The sequence below is a fragment of the Microcaecilia unicolor genome, chromosome 2 (assembly GCF_901765095.1).
Source record: "Microcaecilia unicolor chromosome 2, aMicUni1.1, whole genome shotgun sequence".
Classification (NCBI taxonomy): domain Eukaryota; kingdom Metazoa; phylum Chordata; class Amphibia; order Gymnophiona; family Siphonopidae; genus Microcaecilia; species Microcaecilia unicolor.
The window spans coordinates 253,224,361-253,243,545 of NC_044032.1; the positions used below are offsets into that span (position 1 = coordinate 253,224,361).

Here is a 19,185-nt window from a genome sequence, read left to right on the forward strand (position 1 = left end):
GTCGACCTAAATGTTGAGATTTGGGTGTCCCTGACCATATTATCGAAATGAAAGATGGCCGCCCATCTTGTTTCAATAATATGGGTTTCCCCACCCTTCGCCGGGACATCCTGCGAGGATGTCCTTAGGAAAACTTGGGCTCCCCGTTCAATTATGCCCGTCCATGTAGCCCAGCAGTGGCGTACCAAGGGGGGGGGGGTGGGGGCGGTCTGCCCCGGGTGCACGCTGCTGGGAGGTGCCGCGGCGCACACCTGCTCCTCCGAGTTTGCTAAACTTCGTTCGTTCGCTGCAGCTCCCTCTGCCCCGGAACAGGTTACTTCCTTTTCCAGGGCAGAGGGAGCTGCAGCGAATGAACGAAGTTTAGCGAACTTGGAGGAGCAGGCGTGCGCCGCGGCACCCCCCCCAGTGGCGTGCACCCGGGGGGGGGGGTGTCATTTCACCGGAGGGGGGGAGGTGTCATCTAGCGGGGGACACGCTGCACCCGGGGGGGGGGGCACATCGGCGCTCTGCCCCGGGTGCCATCCAGGCCAGGAATGCCACTGTAGCCCTGCTTTGAGCTCTGATTAGTCCGCCTCATCTTGACCTCTGCCTAGTCTGCCCAGCCTTTAGGCAGAGTTTAAGGCAAGGCAGACTAAGCAGAATTCAAGGCGAGGCAGACTAGGCAGAGCTCAAGGTTGGGCAGACTAGGCAGAGCTCAAGGCTGGGCAGACTAGGCAGAGTTTGTCTGCCCAGCCTTGAGCTCTGCCTAGTCTGCCCAACCTTGAGCTCTGCCTAGTCTGCCTTGCCTAGAGCTCTGCCTAGTTTCTTCTTCCTTCTGCATGAGAGAGCTTTGTGTGCATCAGTTCCAGGTCAGCCTTGAGGTCAGTTTGAGTGTTTTTTAGCTTTACTTAATTCTGTCCCTGTGTTCCCTGACTAGTCCAGTCCTTGTTTGTGTCTTAGGGCAGCCTGTGCGCTCTGTGCACTTCTGGTCTTTTTCTGCCTGTGTGCTTATTGCACATCTAGTCTGCTCCAGTCCTGCTTGTTTAATCCAGTCCTAGTTGGAGGGTTTTGCCTGCTACTGCCGCTCAACAGCAGCCCAAGAGCTCATATTGTTCCTGAGTCCATAACAGTTTGCTTAGAGCCTGAGACCATGACAACTATACATTCTGTGACTTCTTCACAGAAAGAGAATCCTATTCCAATGCATACAAAAGCCTGTCTCCAAATCTTAGATAATATTCTCGAATTTCCTTTCTGTAGGTCAGTACACTCCTCACTTTGGGGAAATCCTGTTTTTCTAATAAATAACAACCCTTTTCTCTGGAAAAATTGGATAGATTGTAATATTTGGTGCTTACAAGATGTTTATAATTGTGATTCCCATACTGTACTTCCTTTTCAGGACCTGCAATCTAAATATCATCTCCCCTCATCTCAGTTTGTCAGATGGATTCAACTATCTATCTCATTGTCTAAGGACATCTACTAAAATAAAATCTTGTACTTGCTTTAGTCCTTCTATTTTCCAGCTTTCCGAAACCTTGTTAAATTCAGGTCACGTTGCATTGTCTATATATAGACTACTTCTGTCTTCTCAATACAAGAACAGCAACACTTCTACAAATTTGGGAAAAGGAATCACATCTTCTCCTCCCTGAAGATTCCCATGATAAATTATGGTCATCTTTAATCAAACCTTTACCTGCTGCAAATTTTCTACAATCAATGTTCTTTTATCCTAAAGCTGTTTGAACTCTGCGTAACCTGCATTCTGCAAATTGTTCTCCCACAAATCTCTGTTGACACTGGCATCAACTACCGGGAACATTAATTCACTTGATTGTTGAATGTTCACAGATTCAGTCTTTCTGGAAAAATATTTTGAGTACCATATGTAAAATATTTAACTCAGATATTCCTCTTTCTTTGTCACTAATTATTTTTAAATCTTGTTCTCCGGAACATCCACTATCTATTCTTCATAGTCAATTGTTTGATATTTTAATTACAATAACTCAACAAATTATTCTAGCCAACTGGAAAAATTCCTCTTTACTTAATGAACATTTTTTGGTGGCAATCTGTTTTGTTATATCACAAATATGAATTAGCTTCGGCTAGTCTTCAAGGTTCAATTATTAAGAAAACTGCAATATGGTCTCCAATCACTGCTTATATGGACTCTCTTTGCAGTACTGTTTGAATATTTAAGATAGCATTTGATATTTTATTTAAAACTTCCAGGCACTCTTTCTTTGTTCTATTATTAGCTTGGTTTTGTGATTCTTTATTACTGTTGTCTTTAATATCTTTGAAACTAATAAAATCTCATGAAACACAAAAACATTCTTTAGTTATACTGATAGATCCTCATCATGTTTGTTAAAAGTGATAATGAATTGTACATCATCTGCGTATATTCTATACGATACATGTAAATCTTGGAAAGCATAATCTAGAGATGCCATAAATATTTAAACAGTACAGCCGAGAGGGCTGAACCTTGCGGTACACACCACAGGTGACTGGAACGCTAGTGGAAACTCTGTCTTGCACTTTAACATGGAACCTTCTTCTCTGTAAGAATGAGAGAAACCAGGATAGGACTTGCCCACCAATGCCAAAATCTGACAACTTGTTAAGTAGGAGTTGATGATCAATAGTGTCAAATGCTGATGCAATATCAAGTGTGATAATGCACAAATTGGTGTTGTGGTCCATTCCAATCCTTAATTCATCCAGCATTGACAGCAGCAAGAATTCTACACTATGGTTCGGTCTAAAGCCATACTGAAAGTCATTTAACAAATGATTTTTTTCTACAAACTCTGGGGGTCCTTTACTGAGGTGTGCCAAAAAGTGGCATGCGCTGGTGTATTGGACGCGTGCAGGTTCATTTTTCAGCACACCTGCAAAAGCCTCTTTTTTTTGGGGGGGCTGAAAATGGACGTGCAGCAAAATGAAAATTGGCACATGTCCATTTTGGGCCTGAGATTTTACTTCCATCCATTCACTTAGTGGTAAGGTCTCACACATTAACTGGGTGGTAATCGTCAGCACGCGTACACTTCCGATTACCACCCGATTAGCACCATGCCTGGGCATGCATAAAAAATTAAATTACCTCCCAGGCCATGTGGTAGCCGAACAGTAGTTCCAAATCAGCACACATTGGGCGTGCGTAGGCGCCTAGCCTGCTTATTTTCGAAGGAGAAGGGCGCCCATCTATCGACACAAATCGGGAGATGGGTGTCCTTCTCCTAAGGTCGCCCAAATTGGCACAATCAAAGCCGATTTTGGGCGTCCTCAACTGGTTTCTGTCATGGGGACGACCAAAGTTTAAGAGGGCGTGTCGGCAGTGTACCGAAGGCGGGATGGGGCGTGGTTAACAGATGGACATCCTCGGCCGATAATGGAAAAAAGAAGGGCATCCCTGACGAGCATTTGGCCGACTTTACTTGGTCCATTTTTTTTCACGACCAAGCATCAAAAAGGTGCCTGAACTGACCAGATGACCACCGGAGGGAATCAGGGATGACCTCCCCTGGCTTCCCCAGTGGTCTCTAACCACCTCCCACCCCGAAGAAAACAACTTCAAAAACTTTTATCTTTTTTTTAGAGTATGTCCTTCACTATGCCTCCTTCCCTGCAATGGCAGTTGATGTCCTTCCCTGTGATGGCAGTTGAGGAAGTCCAAAATGTGGATGTTTCTGTGAGAAGGACATCCATGCCTTTGCTATGACTCCAACACCCTCTTTATTTATTTATTTATTTGGATCACAAGTAGCAGCAGTGGGATTTGAAGCAGCCACCTCTGGATTGCAAGACCAGTGCTCTAACCACTAGGCCACTCCACTCCGCACCCTTGAAATTTGACCATCCCTGTGGGGGGGGGGCAGTATGCAGGTCCCTGGGGGGGAGGTATGTGTGTGTCAGCGGAGGCATAACAAAGGCGTGGATGTCCTTTCAAACATTTTGGACGTCCTCAACTGCCCCCCAGAGGGATGACCAAATTTCAAGGGAATGAAGTGGAAGAGTGGCCTAGTGGTTCAGAGCACTGGTCTTGCAATCTAGAGGTGGCCGGTTCAAATCACACTGCTGCTACTTGTGATCCAAAATCCAAATAAATAAAGAGGGTGTCAAAGGCATGGACATCCTTTTCACAGAAACATCCACATTTTGGACGTTCCTCTCTGGAACTGTAAGGGAAGAGCTTTTTCCATTCAGTTAGTGGGACCAGTGCACTACGAATGCTGGCTCCTCCCATGACCAAATGGCTTGGATTTGGTCATTTCTGAGATGGGCGTCCTTGCTTTCCATTATCGCCGAAAACCGGGGACGACCATCTCTAAGGTCGACCTAAATTTCATGATTTGGGCATCCCTGACCATATTATCGAAACAAAAGATGGACGTCCATCTTGTTTTGATAATACAGGTTGCCCCGTCTCTTTACAGGCCGTCCTTAGAGATGGGCGCCCCCGTTCGATTATCCCCCTCCATGTGGCTTAGTAAAACGGCCCCTCCATTAGTTGGTGCAACACAGATTTCTCAATAATTTTTGCTAAGAACAGCATAACTGAAATTAGTCTATAGTTATTATACTTAAAACATCAAGTGATGATTTTTTTTAGTAATGGTTTAACAGTTGCTTCTTTAAGTGAGTCCACCAGTACACCTTCCTGCAGTGATTTATTCACTAGAAGGATTAATCTACATATTATTGAACAGCAGGGCTAATGGAAAGAAAATTATCAGGTAAGAATTACTTTTTCCTTCCATAGCGTCCTACAGATCAATCCAGAGACTTGTGGGATGTACCCAAGCAGTCCTCAAGTAGGGCAGGACACCCCCAACCCTGCAGAAATCACTGACGAGCCAAACACCGCATCTTGCCGAGTTGCCACATCCACCCGATAATGACGAATGAACGTATGGACCGAAGCCCATGTAGCGGCTCAGCAGGTATGTTCCAGAGAAACCAAACGGGACTCTGCATAGGAGGAAGCCTCAGCTCGCGTAGAATGAGCATGAATTTGCGCAGGGGCTTGCTTGCCCAAAGCCACGAAGGCTGAAGTGATGGCCTCTCGCACCCAACGGGCTATGGTGGCCTTGGAGGCCATATGACCCTTCTTACAGCCTCCCAAAAGGACAAAGAGATGGTCAGAATGACGAAATTCATTTCTCACTTCCAAATACCTAAGAAGAGCCCGTCTCACATTGAGGCAGCGAAGAGCCCGGAATTGCTCGAGGTAATCTTTCCGGTGAAAAGCTGGCAAATGCAGGGACTGCCCCAAGTGGAAACAAGAAACCTCCTTGGGCAAAAAACAAAGGAACTGTCCTAATCGATATCCCTGCCTCCGTAAAACGCAGGAATGGGTCCCTGCAAGAAAGAGCCTGTAACTCTGAAATTCTCCGAGCCGAAGTAATGGCTACTAGGAACATCTCCTTCAAGGTGAGATCCTTAATTGTAATCCCCGATAAGGGTTCAAAAGGAGGACGCTGAAGCACTTTGAGAACTAGATTAAGGTTCCAGGATGGCAGAACTGGCACGTGAGGAGGGCGCAAACGATTTACGCCCCTCAAAAAATGAACCACATTCGGGTGGGAGGCGATTGACGCCCCCTGAAGCCGGCCTCTAAAGCATGCCAGAGCTGCCACCTGCACCTTAAGAGAACTCAACAAGAGTGATTTCTGTACACCCTCCTGAGGAAATGCAAGGATAACCAATACCAAAGCCGAAGCCGCTGACAGTCCCGAACTTGCACACCATGAATCGAAGGTACGCCACACCCTAGCATAAGCTGTCGAGGTGGATCTTTTCTGAGCCTGCAGCATCGTAGCAATAACCGTGTCCGGATACCCTTTCCTTCTCAACTTCGCCCTTTCAAGGGCCAGGCTGTAAGACCAAAGGGGGAGGGATCCTCCATCATGACTGGTCCCTGCAGCAAGAGACCGTTCTGCGCCTGGAGCCGCAGAGGACAATCGAACAGGAGCCTGACCAGATCTGTGTACCAGGGACGTCTGGGCCAATCCAGGGCCACCGGGATCACTTGACCAGGATGACTGGCAATGTGAGTCAGTAACCTGCCCACCATTGGCCACGAGGGAAAGGCATAGAGCAGGCCCTTGGGCCAAGGTTGCAGAAGAGCATCAATGCCTTCCGAGCCCAGCTCTCTTCCCCTGCTGAAGAAACAGGGAACCTTCACATTGAATGCGGTGGCCATTAAGTCTATCACTGGCATCCCCCAACAGGCAGCTATCTGATCGAAGCCTAGAGGGAAGAGTGTCCACTCCCCCGGCTCCAATTGGTGGCGACTGAGAAAGTCCGCTTGCACATTCTGGGACCCTACTATATGAGCCGCCGTCAAGAGAGAGAGAGGAGTCTCTGCCCAACTGCAGATCAGAGCCGCCTCGTGCGCCAGTGGTGCACTCCTGGTGCCCCCCTGACGGTTCATGTAGGTGACCACCATCGCATTGTCCGAGAGAACTCGAACTGGGCACCCGCGGAGAAGAGATAGAAACTCCCGAAGGGCCAGACGAATTGCCCGCATCTCCAAGCGTTTGATAGACCAAGACGCCTCCGTTGAGGTCCAAATGCCCTGGGCCATCTGTTGGAGGCAATTCACCCCCCCAGCTAGATAGCGACGTATCCATGGTCATGATTTTCCATTCTGGGGTTGCCAGAGGAATGCCCGACACCAGATTCTTCTGAATGAACCACCAGTGCATGATTGTGTACAGGCGGGCCGAACATGGCACCCACACCTCGTAATCCTCCAAAAGCGAAGACCAATGGCTCAGAAGGTGCCACTGCAGGGGGCGCATGTGAGCTCTGGCCCACTTTACGGCATCCAAGGTGGAGGCCATGGAACCCAGAGCTCACAATTGACCCTGTAACTGCCGTGCTCGAGCTGAAGGAAGAGAAACAAACTCTGTTCGTGTATTGAAGCACACTCCCAAGTATTCCAGCGTCTGGGAGGCCAAAAGACTGCACTTTGGAAAGTTGAACACCCAACCAAGTGATTGAAGCAACCCGACCACTCTGTTGGTTGCCCGCCGACTCTCCTCGAAAGAGGCTCGTACAAGCCAGTCATCTAGATAAGGATGGACCTGAATCCCTTCCTTCCTGAGATAGGCCGCCACTACGATGAGAACCTTGGAAAAGGTCCGAGGCGCTGTGGCTAGGCCAAAGGGCATCACTTTGAATTGAAAATGACAACCGAGCACTGCAAAGCGAAGAATACACCTGTGGGGAGGCCAAATTGGAATGTGTAAATAGACCTCTTTGAGATTGAGAGACGTCAAAAACTCCTCTGGCTGTACCGCTGCAATCACCGAGTGGAGGGTTTCCATGCAGAAATGCCGAACCCTTAAAGACCTGTTGACGCACTTGAGATCTAGGACGGGTCGCCAAGAACCGCCCTTTTTTGCCACCACGAAATAAATGGAGTATCGACCGCACCCTCTTTCTGCTGGGGGTACAGTCTGGACAGCACCCAATCATTGTAAGTTGAGGAGGGTGTGACAAACCACCTGCATCTTGGCGGGAGATTTGCAAGGAGATTCCAGAAAAAAGTCTAATATCGGACGAGCCAATTCTAACTTATAGTAACATAGTAAATGACGGCAGATAAATTGTAGCCGTCTCTGATAACCTCCAAGACCCATTCGTCAGATGTTACCCTGGTCCACTCCACAAGGAATAGGGACAACCTGCCCCCAATAACCGGCTGGAGATGTACCAGGGCCCCATCATTGGGCGGATCTGGCTGCAGGCTGGGTTCTGTTACCGGAAAGGAAGGCCCGCCTGTCACCTCAAAAGGGCTGAGGCCTCTGAGAAGACCTTGCTCTCTGAAAAGAGGCCCAGTGACCTGGACGGTAATGCCGTGTATCCATAAACTTAGGTCTAGGTCCCGCCAGTCGTACAAACTTGGACCTGTCCTCTGGGAGGCGCTGGCCCTTAGAGTCACTGAGATCCTTTACAATATAAAAGCTGGGGTTGTTTTACCACCCAGGAGCATTAGACCATCAAGCTGCAGCCCGATACTCCTGGGCTGCATTGCACAGGGGGTCAGCTCTGGCCAAAATATCAGTGAAAACCAAATGCTCTTTAAGGGCAACCCCCCCAAAGTGACCACTCAGTCAATCTAGCACCCCCTAGTGGCTTAGGCAGAAGTGCCTCCTCCCACCCATGCAACCCATCCCAAGAAGACAATAATCCCTCTAACCCCTCCACCCCCAAAGGCCTCTTGGGCCTACCTTAATGGAATTGGTGGTGGTTAGTGGTGTGGGCAGGAATGATGCCCACTCAATCCTGCCCTCACTGGTGCCCAAATCCAAAATGGTGCCAGCGACCCCTAGGAGTAGTCTTGTGGTACTTCCTCTAGGGGTCATGTTTCCATAGAAGGCCTGTGAGAGAGGAACTGTGAGAGGAAGTAAAACAAAGCAGAGGAGAAGGATTAAAAAAACAAATACAATTTTCTTTTCAAAATTTTTTTAACAAATTAAAGGAATTTAGAAAAACCTGTTATACAGTGGCTAACATGAACACTGTGAAGTATCAAAGAGAGGGAGAATGAATGGTACACAATGAGAAATCGAGGGAGGTGGAATGAGGAAAAAGGAAAATAGGGGAAGAAGGAGGGGGAATAGAAAATAAAGGCAGAGAGAAAGAAAACAGGAAGACAGGCGAAAGAAATATAAACATAAGGGAGAAAGACAGTGACAAAAGACAGAGTGAGAAATAGAGAGAATGGAAACAGAGGAAAAGGCTGAGACCTAAGCATAGAAAGAGAATGAGAGACTGAGAGAGAAAGATAGAATGGATAGAGGGCTGAAGAATGTGTAAGGGAGACAAAAACACATACAAAGACATAAGAGGGAAAGAAGGGACCTAAAGACAGAAACAGGCATAAAGAAAGAGCAGGGACTTATGAGAAATACATAGTGAGAGAAACATGATAGAAAGGCATAAGGAGAGAGACAGTGAGGCAGATGGAGAGGAAGAACCCTAGAGTAAGATACACTGTCACAGAGGAGGCGGGCGGGTGGAGAACAGGCACTTCCTGGCACATCCTACAGAGCTGCGAGAAGCAAGAGACCTGAGGAGAAAAGGCAATACATTCCTGCAGTAGGTTATAACCTGGGACACTTACTCCTGTTGTCACAGACATATACTCCCTTTTCTCTCTCCCCCCACCTTCCTTCTTTATCTCTGTCCCGTCCTCTCTCACACTGTCTCCCTTCCAAAGACAGAGAGAGTCAGGAGACAGGTGGGTCTCTCCAGGGAGAAACAGGTGACGGGTCCCTGTGTATTTCTAAGCCAGGCAGGACCCTTCAGGAACTTTAAGCTGCTGCTTCCATAGCTTCTCTCTGCCTTCCATTGGATTTCCTTCCCCTGGTTTTTAATCACTCTTCATAAATGCCCTGGCTGCATTTCTGTCTCTCCTGCCTTCTGCTCTGATCTAGGGAGCTGTGAAGAACTTTCTGCCTTCTGAGGAAAAACGGTGAGTACATAATATTCACTTACAGAAACTTGGTCTGTCTCTGTTGAATATATGCCATTGATTGTGTTAACAGTAGGAAAACAGATTTTAAAAAAAGGGCATAGTGATTTGGCAGAGAATTCTGATGCTAACAAGTGCAACATTCTATTTTGGGCTGACAATATTGTATTTGCCTTATGATCTTTGCTTAAGGATGGATGATGTCACAGCCAGTATTGCCTACCAGATCAAGTACAGACCTCATTAGAGGGTCTTTTATGAAAATCTCTGCTCATGTGATCTCGATATCAATGTGAGGCACTCTTTGACATGAAGATTGCATAACTCTCTCTTATGTGTGAATGCATGTATGTATTAATAGAATCTTGTCCTTTGGAATCTTTAACTTTTTGGTGATTAATTACAGTTAATAAATTACAATGTGTATTTTTGCAAAAGATTAACCGAAGTGGGTCTGCTACAGAGCTACCAAATAGTTTCTGCAAAACCCCCTCACATAAACAGAAAAGAAAGGTATGAATTGGTGGAGCCCACTTTATGAGGGAAGCTTGTACTGTCTTTGCCTGTAATATACCTCAAATTTACTGCTGATGCTAGTCGTGCTTGCATTGTGCCAGAGAGCTTCTTCTTTCTGGAGTTAATAAGATATAACTTGATAGGCAACTTATCTGGGTGTACTTGGCAGTTCTTTTTGATCAAGCCTGTTCCCCCCTCCCCAAAATTTGTCTGTCTCTGCTACGTTTTCTTGGTCTCGGACTGTATTTAGTGGTATTTGAGGATCTTCTCTCTCTCCACATGATTCACCGTGTAATCGCTTGGGACTGCGTTTGCATGTGTCTGAAGGAAACTTGCACTCCTGTCGCCTGTACCCCTAGCTGTTTTGTGGTGGAGTAGTGAGTGAAAAAGAGCAGGTGCTTCTCTCATTGTTCCCACTACACACGTTAGTGTATGAAGGCTAATCCAATACTTTGAAATATCTTGTTCCGTTTCTGTAATGTATTTTAAAATAATATCCAACTGCCCCTGAGTTAAACTATTCTCCCCCCCCCCCCCCACCCCCTCTCCCAGGTGTCAGTGCCTAGGGCGCTGACACATCCGATTAACATATCCAGCACTTGCCACTCTCCCACTTACTTAAAAAAAAAACATAAGATTTTGTCACACCTCCTGCTTTTTATAAACAGCTCCTGAGACTTCCAGACAAGATAGGTGTGAAGAGGGAGCATCACAAGAGAATATTAACCCTTTGGGAATTATTGGTAGCACGGATTTCTACCTTCCAAATAAATTCAGAGCTACACTGGTAGAAACACTTTATTCCAGATTTTTTTTTCTGGCAATCTGATTTTTCTGGTAACAACAAATTTTAAAGATGTTCTAATAAATTGCTTCCAACCAGAGATTCTGAATCTCACCCCAAACCTCGGGACACACCTAGCTAGTCAGGTTTGCAGGAAATCCACAATGAATATTCATGAGATAGATTTGCATAGAATGCAGGTAGGGCATGCAGATTTCTTTCATGCATATTCATTGTGGATATCCTGAAAACCTGACTGGCTAGGTGTGTCCCGAGGACTGGGTTGAGAGTCCTTGCTTCCAATCACAGTCGCAGACGTGAGTTACAGCGCTGTGTACGTCTAGTAGCGCTTTAGAAATGATTAGTAGTAGAGTTGCAACCCATCCTCAGTTCCAGACTTCTGTAATGGTCACAGGCTCTTCAGGTTCATAGACTACTCTTAACATGAGAGAACATCTTTATTATTTTTATTGGTATAGTGCAGGGGTAGGCAACTCCGGTCCTCGAGAGCCGCAGGCAGGTCAGGTTTTCAGGATATCTACAATGAATATGCAGGAGATAGATTTGCATACACTGCCTCCATGGTATGCAAATCTATCTCCTGCATATTCATTGTGGATATCCTGAAAACCTGACTGGCTAGGTGTGTCCCGAGGACTGGGTTGAGAGTCCTTGCTTCCAATCACAGTCGCAGACGTGAGTTACAGCACTGTGTACGTCTAGTAGCGCTTTAGAAATGATTAGTAGTAGAGTTGCAACCCATCCTCAGTTCCAGACTTCTGTAATGGTCACAGGCTCTTCAGGTTCATAGACTACTCTTAACATGAGAGAACATCTTTATTATTTTTATTGGTATAGTGCAGGGGTAGGCAACTCCGGTCCTCGAGAGCCGCAGGCAGGTCAGATTTTCAGGATATCCACAATGAATATGCAGGAGATAGATTTGCATACACTGCCTCCATGGTATGCAAATCTATCTCCTGCATATTCATTGTGGATATCCTGAAAACCTGACTGGCTAGGTGTGTCCCGAGGACTGGGTTGAGAGTCCTTGCTTCCAATCACAGTCGCAGACGTGAGTTACAGCGCTGTGTACGTCTAGTAGCGCTTTAGAAATGATTAGTAGTAGAGTTGCAACCCATCCTCAGTTCCAGACTTCTGTAATGGTCACAGGCCCTTCAGGTTCATAGACTACTCTTAACATGAGAGAACATCTTTATTATTTTTATTGGTATAGTGCAGGGGTAGGCAACTCCGGTCCTCGAGAGCCGCAGGCAGGTCAGGTTTTCAGGATATCCACAATGAATATGCAGGAGATAGATTTGCATACACTGCCTCCATGGTATGCAAATCTATCTCCTGCATATTCATTGTGGATATCCTGAAAACCTGACCTGCCTGCGGCTCTCGAGGACCGGAGTTGCCTATCCCTGGTATAGTGCTACCAGTTGGATGCAGCAAGTTACAGACTTCTCTAGAACTCAGCAACCTCCTAAAGCGGTGGTTCTCAATCCAGTTCTTAGGATACAAGTACCCAGCCAGGTTTTCAGGATATCCACAATGAATATGTATGAGATAAATTTCCATGCACTGCCTCCATTCTATGCAAATCTCTCATGCATATTCATTGTGGGTATCATGAAAACCTGACTAGCTAGGTGTGTCCTGAGGACTGGGTTGAGAACCCCTGTCCTCAAGTAATTGCTCCCTTCAATCACACAGAAAGTCACCCCCCCCCCCTAGCTTCCCTAAAAGCCAGGAGTCTCACCACATCCATCCTAAAAATCACTTTTTATAGCTGATTTTCTCTTTTATTCTCTGCTTCCTTTACATTCCTACAGCTCCCGTGCCATGAGGCTGCAGCTGGGGTTCTGCCTGACCGGGTGGGCCTTCCTTCTCCTGATGTCGAATGTCCATGGGCAGCACCTGCACCTTAGCCCCCAGTGGCACCATCACTACCATTTCCAATCCCAGGGCGAGCAGCTGCCAGTCATTAGTAAGTGTCCGGAAGTTTCTGCTGGCTATCATATTATGGAGGTCGCTTTTGAAGGGTTAAGTGGCATTCACACGTGTGAAAACCTGTATAAATGGACATACATATGTACATATCAATCTTAGAAAAGTCATCACTTGCACGTGTATATCCACAACACATACATATTTCAAGGGCTTGTGGTGTGGACGTGGTGTGGACATACTGTGGGCAGACATTTTAAATATGCATGTGCTTTCCATTTTAGAAGGGAATACATGTGAATTTTCAAAAATATTCTGCTTGGCATTTACCCTTCTGACAAATCATGCGAAAGTGTGAGGAAGCTGCTCGTTAGGGCATGGGGTTTTGAGGTGGTAGTTGTGTCTGTCCCTCTGGCCTTAAAATCCACCTAGAAGGCTAAAAATTCAAAGGTCTGTAGTTTTCCAAAATCCTTCACTTCCATGCGCCTTGGCCGGAACGTACACATATAGGTTGTAAAACCACATAAAGAAACTTTTTCTGCAGGTGTAAGTGCAGGGGGGGGGGTAGCTGACGTCCATTTGGGGGGGGGATCTTCCTCTTCCCCTCCTCCTCCTCTTTGCCTCTCCATCTTCTGCTCCATAATTATCCCCATCCTCTCTTCCCCCTCCTCTTCCATCTCCATCTATTTGATCCTCTATCCCTCTGCCCCTCCTGCCTGATACTCTGTCTCCATTTATTTCCTCAGCAATCCCTTCTGAGGGAACACACATTTCCTCTTTGCTTTTCATGCCCCACCGGCATGTTAAAATTTATACCTTTCCTGGCAGGGATGCCCAAGCGCCGCCAGCCAAAGAGATCTGCTGCCTTCCACCATGAGGGTGGGATGGGGGTTGGGCAGCAGATCTCTTCAGCTGGCAGGGCTTGAGCATCCCCACCAGCCATTCAGTGGGTGCTGTAGTTTTGGAGGGGGGGCCTATGCCTCAAGGCCCTCCTGCAGCTATGTCACTGGTAAATTAGCCATTTCTGCTGTACATTTTGGTAAATACATATGTACTCAACTCCTGCATGTCCTTAATATGTAGTTTGCAAAAGGTCCTGCATTCATTTAATGTTAAATACCACAGCTTAGATGTTCCTTTTCTGGAGTAAATGTCCTATGCAAAATGAGGATTGATGTGTTTCTGGTCACTTGGTTTCCCAATTCGTTCGCCATTCTAACGACGAGGTCCAGAAAGAGTGCAAGAGTTCTTTAGAACATAATGGATACAGTTTAGGGGCTGATGAGTGAGGATTTCCATGAGCATTAACATCTTATCTAGAATGAGAGAAGTTTTATTTTAGAAGGTTCTTTAGAATACTGGAGATAAAGGCCAAAAGTTTCAGAAAGTTCATTATAACAGGTAGGATAAGTTCTGGCAACTGAAAAAAACATTTTTTTTTAAGGACAGGGAGAGGTGTTGTGGAAAGTTCATAAGACTGGAGAGCGGAATTTCATAAAGTTCATTCTTTGGAAAAGGCAGAAGAAGCTTCGAGAGCCAGACAGTTTTGTAGATCCAGCGGTTGAGAGCTTCAAAAGCTGGAAAGTTCTTTAGAACAGGAAGTCTAGTTGCTGATTCTGTACTAGTCTATATGTCACATCTAATTCTTCGTCCTAGGCACCAACATTTCAAAATGATTGGGGGAGTCAAACACAATATGGTTTAACTGGACACAGTGAAGAAGCTTGTTCAATATTGGGAGTGCTCAGCACCCACAGAGCTGGCTCCTATGTTCTTCGCCCCTTATACTGGGAATCAGAATTGGTGTCGGTAAAAGGATGGTATAATAGGCTGCATGCTTCCCACATTGTGCAGACATCCTCAGTCCTTTGGCAGAGCCTCTGGGCTCCTTGGAACAGGCCTGCCTGCCTGCTGCCCACGAGCAGAAGGGAAACTGCAGAACTCCCACCAGAAATATGTTCCACAGTGAGAGAGAGAGAGAGAGAGAGAGTCTGAATGAGAGAGCGAGAGAGAGTGAGAGAAAGAGAGAGAGAGAGAGAAACTGGTGCGCAGGAAGGATGAATAACCAGCAATGATGAAGAAAACAGCCCAACACCAGCAGGCAAGAGGTGTCTCAGAAATACTACCATGTTTATAAAGGGCAGATGTTAATAGTCCACCGAGGGAGGGCTGTGATACGTGGGCAGAAATATGATTCTTTTAAAGAGAGAGCATCACAGTATTTTAATACTGACACACACATGTGTATGAACAATGTACCTGAGTCCTACCCCATAGCACCCCCTACAATTCCAAGACAAAGATTCCACATAGAGCGCTGTCAATGCACCTTAGTCTTGACCCTCAGCACCTCCTGCTATTCAACGGCCGAAACCCTACAAACAGCTGTCAATGCACCTCAATCCTGACCCTCAGCTTCCCCTGCAAGTCCAAGACAGGCTCCATATATAGCTCTGTCAATGCACCTAAATCCTGCCCACAGCACCCCTTGCTATTCCAGTACTGATACTCCATACAAAACTCTCTCATTACACCTCAGTCCTAACTCACAGCACCCCAGCAATTCAAAGAGTGAGATCCCACATACAGTTTTGTCAATGCACCTCAATTGTGCACCACAGCCGCCCCTCCCCCTGCTGCTCCAGGACACCTCATTTACACAACTCTGCCAGTGCACCTTATGTGCACCTTATTTGTGCCCTGAAAATGTATATTTTATATAACAAAGATGATTACATAGTTGTAACTATTGTGGAGGAGTAGCCTAGTGGTTAGTACAGCAGACTTTGATCCGGGGTGAGGGGAACTGGGTTTGATTCCCACTGCAGCTCCTTGTGACTCTGGGCAAATCACTTAACCCTCCATTGCCCCAGGTACAAATAAGTACCATGTAAACCACTTTGAATATAGTTGCAAAAACCACAGAAAGGTGGTATATCAAGTCTAATTTCCCTTTCCTTTAACAGGTTATTGACAGAGCTTATACAGATAAAACAATTACTTACATTACACTTAGAAAATAGCCATTTCCCTGTGCGCAGTAATGCTAGGATGGTTTTGAAGTGTCTCAGGGCCACCGCCCCCCCCCCCTACCGCTGCAACCACAAATACCTTGGTGGCGGGGATCCCAAAGCCCCGCCAGCAGAAGAAGTCTCCTCGAGCGAGCGCTGCTCTTCACTCTGCCTCAGTTGCCTGCCCTATTACTCTCACCCGAATGTCCTCACCTGAGCAACTACATAATGCCGACACATACACAAGATCACAATGTATTCTTCTACCTTGTATTTACGCACTCGATTGTAAAGCCATGTGCTAATATGTATGCAAGATCACAATGCATTCTTCCACCATGTATGTACGCACTTGATTGCAAAACCATGTGCATATTTGTAGTCCGGAAATGGCAATCGCCATTACGGCAAATGTAAGCCACTTTGAGCCTGCAAATAGGTGGGAAAAAGTGGGATACAAATGCTGCAAATAAATAAATAAAATGTATTTGTTTAGGACTTTCCCCCTGTTTTTTTCATTATGGGAACAACATACTTAGGAATGCACTCTTGTGGGAAATGTTTTAGGTTTGTTTATTTATTTATATTCTAATTTAAACCAATGCAGATCACATAATAAAATGTAGTGGACACACAAACACAGCACATTGTCAACCTAACAAAAGTTCTTGCTCTGCACAATTACAGACTACTCAAATCCCAAAGCCCCATCCAGCATCACTACTGTCATCTCAACTGTTCCGCTGCATCAATATCACACCCTCCAAACTGGCACTGGTTCCTCATGTCTCCTGTCATACAAACTCTTTCATAAATAGGGGACTCTTCAAAAACTTTTTAAAGGATTCACGGCTCAATATTGTCCTAATCTGTATAGGTAGTTTATTCCACTCACGAGGGCCCATACAGAAAATTTACTTTCTTAGTTTACTTTTCTAAAACTGGAAATCACGAAGCAAAGGAACTGACGAATAAAAGGCTTCCTGTGACCTGAAAGCTATAACTGGCTTGTAAACCTGAAGAACTCATCTTTCATTGCTTTATGAATCAGTAGTAAGATTTTGATGATACTCTTCATTCCACCAGAAGCCAATGCAACTGCTGGAGCAACAGAAAGGTATGGGAAGCTCCGCCAATCAACCTGGCAGCTGCTTTCTGGATGACCTGTAATGCTTTCACTTTCACAGCAGACGCTGAGCCCCCAACGTATAATGAGTTATCAAAAGTCCAGACTAGTTAAAACCATAGCCTGTATCACAGTTCTAAAATCCTCCACCGGGACAGAGTTCAACAGGTGCAACTTTAAAAAAAAGATGTTTCAACCACCGTACAGATCTTTAAGAGAAAGATCAGAATCTAACAGAATTCACAAACTTTTCACCTGTTGAACAATTGAAATTTCCTGTCCAAGTAGGTGATTTTCTCAGGAATATTGTATACCTCAGACACCACCATTATTTCTGTTTTGGTAGTGTTCAAAACCAATTTGTTATCACTCGACCATGATGCCACAACACCAAAATTAGATCTCAAACGCTCAATTGCAGAGTCTAAAGTTGTAGCAAAAGGAAAGAAAAATTGAACATCATCGGCATATATTTTATACTGGATGTCCAATAATTTCAACCTCCAACACAGTGGTACCAGGTAAAGATTAAATAGTATTGCAGACAAGCGAAGAGCTTTGAGGAAGTCCAGACATTATGGGCCATATTCGGTAAATGGTGCTGAAGAATAGGGTGTCAGAAAAAATCAGCCTTCAATGCTATTTTCTAAAGGGTGCTCCAGGATGAGTACTCTGTATAGAACAGCAGGGGTGTAGCCAGACAACAGATTTTGGGTGGGTCTAGGCAAGAAGTGGGTGGGCACCAAGTGTTCTCCCCCCCCCCCCCCCCAAACCACCACCACCAAAAAAAAAAAATCTCAGCTGGCAGGAAAACACTTCTTTCCACCTTGGCAGTCTGCAGCAGGCATGCGCTGAAAACTGAGTATCATGGAGCGTAGCATTTTCGTTACGATCAGAGGGAAGTCTTCAGCTGGCCAAGCTTGGGATCCCCACCAACTGCTACACGTGTGCTACTGTTGGGTGGGCCTGAGCCCTAAATGGGTGGGTCCTGGCCCATCCAGGCCCACCTGTGGCTACGCCACTGGAACAGCACCTAGTGCGGATTCCTGTGTCCAACTTTGGGCACGAGGACTTACGCCAGCTTAGGGGCAGCACAAGGCAATCTGCTGCCAAAGGCAGGGATGAGATGCCACCCCTACCTGATCTGACATCTCCCCCTTTCCCTCCTCAACTCTCTTCCCCGCGTTTACCTTATTCTATTCTTTTCCAGTAGGTGGCAGTGATTCCCATTGGCTGCCTTCTGCAAGCCTGCCGGCACCAGAGGCCTCTTCACTCTACTGCGCCCTGCCTCTGAGGAAACAGGAATTTATGTCAAGAGGTGGGCTGCAGTAGGGAGAACAGGCCGGTGCTGGCGGCAGGGCAGTCTATGGGAATCAGGAACAAAGACCAGGTCCAGCATATGATGCACAATGGGTGGAAGTGGAGAGTAGTTGTTTAAAACACAAAGCCGCCAAAGCATTAAGTAAACCATCATCCCGCACCACATTAGGCAAGTTAAAGGCAAGTTAAAATCCTCCAAATACAGTCTAGATAGATCATTCGAGAGAATAGTAATAATATCTATTATCCTGAAGCAGCCCTGGGGACAATAAGTTAACACATAGAGCCAGTCCAGAGTTATCCAGTACAAGAAAATCATATAATTCATTTGACCTACTGTTAACTTGCAAAAATTCAAACCAGGATGAAATATCAGTAATAGCTCCACCCCCACACCGGGACTCTCTACAAGTTCAGTCCCAAGAATAACCAGATGGACAACATTGATTTGCAAACACCAGATCATATGCATGCAACCATGATTCTGTTATACATAGTTCATCCAAGTTCTTCTGATGAATAAGATCAAAAATTAAAATAGTCTTGTTCTTCACTGAGCATGCATTTAACAGAGCCATGGACAAGGATGTCTGTTTTAAAGCTTACGGAGTTTCGTGATGTTTTTTTTCTGAAAAAGTACAAGTGCTTGCAGATTCTTTGAGGAACGTTGATGTGGAGTATGTGTTCATAGTGCAGTGCCTTCCTCTCTCAATCCCAATCCACACAGAACTCATCATGTCCTCTTCTGCTCCCCAGAGACTCATACCCATCCCTTTCTCTCCCTATCCCACTCCCTGTGGCGATCAGAACTGTATACAGTCCTCAAGACACAAACACACTGGATAAATAGGGAGGCATTATAGTATTTTCTATTTTATCTTTCATTCCTTTCTATTTAATTTCAAAGAAAAAAAAAACCCTGTCTCATTTCTAACATTGTATTTACTTTTTTGACTGCCACTGTACACTGAACTAAGGATTTCAA

General features: G+C 45.8%; 1 protein-coding gene across 1 annotated transcript in view; it reads left to right on the plus strand.

Annotated features, from left to right (window-relative positions):
- Positions 1 to 9,059: 9,059 nt before the first annotated feature.
- LOC115462390 (chemokine-like protein TAFA-1) overlaps positions 9,060 to 19,185 on the plus strand; it is a 62,224-nt gene continuing 52,098 nt past the window's right edge. The window contains exons 1-2 of the mRNA XM_030192398.1: positions 9,060 to 9,111; positions 12,629 to 12,783. Coding sequence (XP_030048258.1) covers positions 12,639 to 12,783 — 145 coding nt within the window. The 5' untranslated portion in view covers positions 9,060 to 9,111; positions 12,629 to 12,638. The remainder of the gene's footprint in view (positions 9,112 to 12,628; positions 12,784 to 19,185) is intronic.